We start from the raw sequence: 5,966 nt of genomic DNA, 5'->3' as shown, positions 1-5,966 counted from the left end.
GCTTACATTGTTGTCAAAAATTTATTCTCAAGGAAAGTTCGATCTTGCCCATTAAAATCTAAGTCAACCTATGTGAGCCCATGACATCAGTTTCAAGTTTCAACTTCTACGAAATTGTTTCCCTAATTTACATTGGTCCATGTGTTGTACTTCATGCGAACGTTAGAGTCTTCATATGAGTTAAGTCTTGAAATATTTATATATGTTTGTTATAGCATTCTGTTCATACAAACCATTTAATACCCTTCAACATTTTCCAGATATTCTCTTTTTTCTTATCCGGTTTAATACCTTTACTATTTTCAATAATATTATTTTCAAAAATATTTTCTTTTCTCTTAGTGTGTTTCCCTTTTTTTTCTTCTTTTTAATTATATTCACAATTTCTTTTTTTTTTTTATCTATTTCTTTCCTCTTTCACAATTAATTTAACTAATTTTTTTAATCAATATTTCTTAAAACTTATTTTTAAGAAATAGAAATAGAAATAGAAATAGAAATAGAATTAGAATTGTGATCGAAATTATGATCTGATCACCTAATACCTAAAAACAGGAAAAATATATAACTAATATCTCATATATACTCCTAACTAATTATTAAAATATATCTCCAAACATCATATCTTAATACTTATACATAATTCTTTTTATTTAATTCCTAATTCAAAACTAACTAATTATAAGTAAGTTAATGTCATTTAATAAAATAAAAGAATATAAAATAACCTCTGGCTAAAAAGAACCCGCTATTAACATAACAAACGTTAAAATAAAAAATAAAAATAAAATAAAAATAAATAAAAAAAAGTCTGATTTTGTTAATGAGCTATAAGTGGGAGCTCCAATTTTGTGTTCACCCAGACATTATGTTACTTTTTATTAGCAGTCAATATCATAAGCTCTAATTTAATTAAAACTATTTTAAAAATAAATATACCAACTTCCGACTATCAAGTTTTATTTAAATATCAAAATTTCTTTTTTCTAATGAATAAATTATTTCAGATATCATTATATATTCAACCAGGTCCCGTAGCTCAGTTGGTTAGAGCGTTGGTCTTATGAGCCGAAGGTCGCGGGTTCGAGCCCCGCCGGAACCATATTATTAGTATTTTTTTTTCCTAGTGCTTACATTCTTTAAAAAAACCCACATATTTTCTTCGTGTCAAAACTCAAATTTCGTAGTTAACATTTCTACCCATATTTTCTTAAATTCATGGATTTGACAACGACATAAATAATAAAGATTTCAATTCATTAATAGTTTAAATATTTAAATAATTATTGAGAAAATATCCATACATTCGACATCTTATCGATATTTTGGTGAAATGAATACCTTAATCTAAAAATGTTATAATGTTGGTCAATATGTAAAAAATTGTTCACTACAAGTATCATATCGTACGAAGGTGACCCATATAAATAAAAAATAAAGACACTGAAAAATATATTGAAACTGGGGTATCCATTTGGGATATAACTTCAATTCATTCAAGATTAAAGAAGAACAATAGGGTATCCATTTGGGATATAACTACAGTTCATTCAAGATTAAAGATTAAAGATTAAAGAAGAACAAGAAGAAGTAAAGAAGAACAAGGAGAAGAATTAGTGCACCGGTAATCCAAGATTAAAGTATGCTCAAAGTGGATAATATCATACCATTGTGGAGAGTCGTGTTCATCTAACATGGTATCATAGTTATGCCCTAAACTTAGTTGTGTCAATAGATTGGTAAATCCTCAAATGTCAAATAAAGAACTCCAAAAGAAAAGGAATCGAGCCTCCTCAAAGGCATAGTAAAAAATGATTAAGACTACAAAAGAAAAAGGAGTCGAGTCTCGATTAAGAGGAGACGTACTTTGTTCGAGGGGAGGTGTTGGATGATGAAAGTCTCACATCGACTAATTTAGGAATGGTCATAGGTTTATAATAAAAGAATATTCTCTTCACTGGTATGAGGCCTTTTGGAGAAGCCCAAAGTAAAACCATGAAAACTTATGCTCCAAGTAGATAATATCATACCATTATGGAGAGTCGTGTTCTTTAAAGAACCATACCTTTTGAAGGCTGCGTCCCCATTGTCCCCATTGTATTGTATTGACCAACACATAGAACAAAAAAAGAAGCCAATTACAAATGCAAACTGCGTCAAAATGAGTACACATCCAATCCCAACTCTGCTATCATCTTCATATGGCAAAGCACAATGTTCCCCAGGACTACAAAAACAACTCTCTTTCCCTTTCCCTTTCCCTTCCCCGCTGCACACGATACCGAGATATGAAGGACATTTACTGCATCTTTCGACTCGGTCATCAGCTACAAAAGCGTTGTGGGACTATACAGCAGACATTATGCACTCGATTGCTTGTTTGCAGATACCAGTCATTGTGGCCTCCGGGCCGAAAACCTGTGGGGAGAGGGCGGTAAGTTCAAAACAAAATGCATAAAGCATATCAATGCCGCCGAGTCTAAGGAGCTGCAACAAAGATTTATAATGAGTATCTGCTATTGGAACACAGACAGCTAACCTCCCACCCATTTTCAGTCTACAGTAATGGCGGAGAATGGGGACTTGTTCATCCATCCAACGATCTAAATGAAGCGTTTCATAAAAATTCCTTACCTCCAGGGTCGTCTTTATTGATATCGATTCATTCCAATACCCCACTTTGAATTATGTGACGATTCAATGATTAAGCCAAGAAGTTCTACTTGGTAGAGAAGGACTAAAAATCTGAAGGAACCATACCTCGAGGGGAACTCCGAGCTCTTCTCCTAGAGCGCGCATTTTTGCGAGACCAGTTTGATAATTGGGACCGCCTCTTCGAACATAGATATGCATTCTTGCCGCCTTCAATTTCGTTTCCTGGTAGATAACTAAAAAAGATTAGACATTTTTTAGAGGTAAAAAGAAAGAACTTAACTGAAGAACAAAACATTCTAATAATAACGCACTTTCTCCCTTAGAGCTCGGATAATTCCATTGAAAGTAGCAGCAACATCTGTGAAGTTAGCTATTCCTCCTCCAATTAGAAGGGCTCGCTTCCGCCCATCAGGGTCAGAAGTAGCACACTGGATGCCATCAAGATTCAAAATTAAATACTTTCGTGACAGAAATTATTCCTATGACATATAGAGATGCTTGAACCGAGGGCGCGTGAACATTAATTCTTACATCGATAACAACTCGGGCATATTGCAACACCTCCTCCTCATTTGGAGCTCCACTGTACTCTGCATAATTACCAAGCTCAGATGCATAACCCAAATCTCCAACCTACCAGTGATAGACAACGTGGCATCAATAGCAATGTCTTTGGACCATATCGTAATCATCAAGAGTCACACAATGTCTTAGGACAACTTACAGTGTCGGCATATATAACACTAGCGCCCCCTCCGGCCACCATCGTCCAAATGCGCCCTTTTGGGTTCAAAACAGTGAATTTCAAGGATGCACTTGTCTGTAAGATCAGCACTATGATGTGATTAAAACTTCTGCCTTCTGTTGTAGAGATGCAAATTCTAACTTTATACACTTCCCTTTTCCATTTTTTATTATGATTATTTGGACTAGATTATTTATGCTCCTCTCAATCTTGTGGAACAACTACCGATTCAAAAAAGGTTCATTATAAGAAGAAACCATACAGCTTTAAAGATCTTAAATGGTTTGAACCCACGAGTCAAAGACACGATGTCCTTTTGATCATCAGACCAAATCATAGTGTTTAATCTACAACTTCATATCATGATTAACCTTCATGGCTTCAGTCAAATATTGAGAAGTGAAAACATAGATTATTTCTAAGCATCAATAATGACATAAAATGAGTTACCTTCTCATCTAAAGAGTGCACAAAGCTTTCTGTAGGGTTTAGCACTCGACCAAAGGGCAAAGGAAATTCAACGTTTCCCCATCTGAAAACAGCATATCACAGATGAGAACCACAAAGGATGCATTTTTCATATGGAAATGATTTTTCTTTTTTATTTTGTGGCTGAGAATTAATGAACATGTTTCTTTTGTGAACAAGAAAAGTGGCATACATTAGTAAATAAAAAAATGTACTGAGAATGTATATTATCAAAAAAAAAAATACTTCTTAAAGTTTTTGAAGGCAGCAGTGTCATCCAATTCCCCCCGCATATCCAGTGGATACGGCTCCCCATTGACCAGGGTAAATGGATTCATCTCCAGGAAAGTGAAGTCCAGATCTGTAGAGAATTTAAGCCACTCTGAAGTCAAATGCCATTATTCTGCATTATTTGAGAGATAATTGTCTGAAAGCATATGGATGGATGTCCAAAAACTCCGTGAAAAATATCTACAGTATTATTCTCTCATTAGATAAGCGCCACGTATATATGCCTAGGCATATACATCTCTAGAATATTTACGAGAAGATGGTTTCATCATCAGATATTGTACCTTGAAATACACTAAACACACCCATAATGAAGTCACCAATCTTTCCTCGAATCTGGGCAAATGCAAATGGTGCAGTAAGTATAACAGAATTATAGGAAAACTGAGCTGAAAATAAATCATTAATTAAATTAACAAAGATAAAGGACTCTTTCAACCATGAGAAAGTTAAGAATAAGAGTATATAGGAAAGTAAGCAATACAGGAAATTTGTAGGAAACCATCAAAAGTGGTAGAATGGAATGAAGACTAAACCCTAAAGCGTGATTCAACACTAGCATGTGGCACATTCCCAATGGAACTTCAGAGAATTTTTTTTATAACTGAGCTGAGTACAGTCGATGTATTTGAAATTCTTTCCAGCATTCGCCATTTCCAAGATGAAAAAGATTGAGAAAGAGTGGCAATAGGTGCTTGTATGGCAATGCCCTGACTACATCATATTCCTTGGCAAGTGGAACCTTTTATCACAGGTAATTTAAACTTGAAGCATACACAATCATTACAGACCTATCCGTTCAAGAACATCCTAAAAATTATTATGGGAAGCTTAAGCTAACATCTCACCTTCTCTTGGTGGTGGCAATAAGTCCTCATCTTTTGATTCTTTTTGGTTTTTGGTACAACACAATGCCTCTTGGTGGTGTACAAATCATACTAAATTCTCTAGAAATTACAGCCTTTTAGTGATTATTAACAATTGGAAGGCTCTACTTTGTTAGTTTTGTGGGGAGAGGTAATCTCAACCTTTGTCCTGAGGCTGTTTCTCTCTTTCCCGTGGAGGAATATACCTTTCGGTTTCATAAAAAACAAATAAATAAATAAATAAAATTAACATCTCACTGCTTTGGGATGGATGACTTTTTTCAATCTGTTCTCCATCAATAACTACTAGACTGACATTTATATCTGTTCTCTGCAACCTTCACATCTACTATTGATCTTGCTCAGTTTCCCATCCACAGCTGCTAAATAAACTTATAAAGAATTAGGAGAGATCGCCGTTGGGAAAAGGTGAGGCACATCAGTGAATTCTATTTGATTGGTTGATCAACTGCTACTGAAACTGAGATGTTTAGTGGTCTAGCCAAAGGCAACACCATCAGGAAAGCCATTATCTTTGTAGTTCTAAGTGGTTCTCTACATACTATAAGTCTCTAATAAAATTTCCTCTTTTTGGCATTGCGTTGAAACAAGTATGACCTTCAATTCAAAAAGATGGTTAGTTTTCAACAAAATGTGGATAGGGATAGGAGTTGATCCCATTTAAAGTAGATCAGTGAGCCTCACTCACTTCAGTCTAGATGACCCGCTCTCTCAGCTGCGGTCAATTTTGTATAACCTAGACCTTGAGAGTTCCAGGAAATTCTTGAACAGTTCTTAAATGATATCATCATATATTCTTTTTTCTTTTTCATTCTTTTTGGGATATCCCTGAAATGCATTGTTTTGTATTCTTGGTTATCAATGCTACTTTTACTTCTCAACGGGGAAATACCAACAAAAAAAAAAAAAAAAAAAAAAAA

At 34.5% G+C, this 5,966-nt stretch overlaps 1 protein-coding gene and 1 non-coding gene across 2 annotated transcripts in view; one reads left to right on the top strand and one right to left on the bottom strand.

Annotated features, from left to right (window-relative positions):
- Positions 1 to 1,028: 1,028 nt before the first annotated feature.
- On the top strand, positions 1,029 to 1,102 carry TRNAI-UAU. The gene has a single exon. It is a non-coding gene; the product is annotated as a tRNA-Ile (tRNA).
- Positions 1,103 to 2,050: 948 nt separating this feature from the next.
- Positions 2,051 to 5,966, bottom strand: part of LOC111462084 (ATP-citrate synthase alpha chain protein 2) — a 6,510-nt gene continuing 2,594 nt past the window's right edge. The window contains exons 5-12 of the mRNA XM_023105768.1: positions 4,444 to 4,495; positions 4,115 to 4,229; positions 3,851 to 3,932; positions 3,380 to 3,475; positions 3,187 to 3,288; positions 2,967 to 3,083; positions 2,761 to 2,877; positions 2,051 to 2,418 (exon numbers count right to left, since the gene is read on the bottom strand). Coding sequence (XP_022961536.1) covers positions 2,347 to 2,418; positions 2,761 to 2,877; positions 2,967 to 3,083; positions 3,187 to 3,288; positions 3,380 to 3,475; positions 3,851 to 3,932; positions 4,115 to 4,229; positions 4,444 to 4,495 — 753 coding nt within the window. The 3' untranslated portion in view covers positions 2,051 to 2,346. The remainder of the gene's footprint in view (positions 2,419 to 2,760; positions 2,878 to 2,966; positions 3,084 to 3,186; positions 3,289 to 3,379; positions 3,476 to 3,850; positions 3,933 to 4,114; positions 4,230 to 4,443; positions 4,496 to 5,966) is intronic.

This window comes from Cucurbita moschata, unplaced genomic scaffold (genome assembly GCF_002738365.1).
Source record: "Cucurbita moschata cultivar Rifu unplaced genomic scaffold, Cmos_1.0 Cmo_Scf00026, whole genome shotgun sequence".
In the NCBI taxonomy this organism is placed as follows: Eukaryota; Viridiplantae; Streptophyta; class Magnoliopsida; order Cucurbitales; family Cucurbitaceae; genus Cucurbita; species Cucurbita moschata.
The sequence above is the reverse complement of the archived record's forward strand: the minus strand, read 5'-3'. Positions and strand labels throughout refer to the sequence as shown.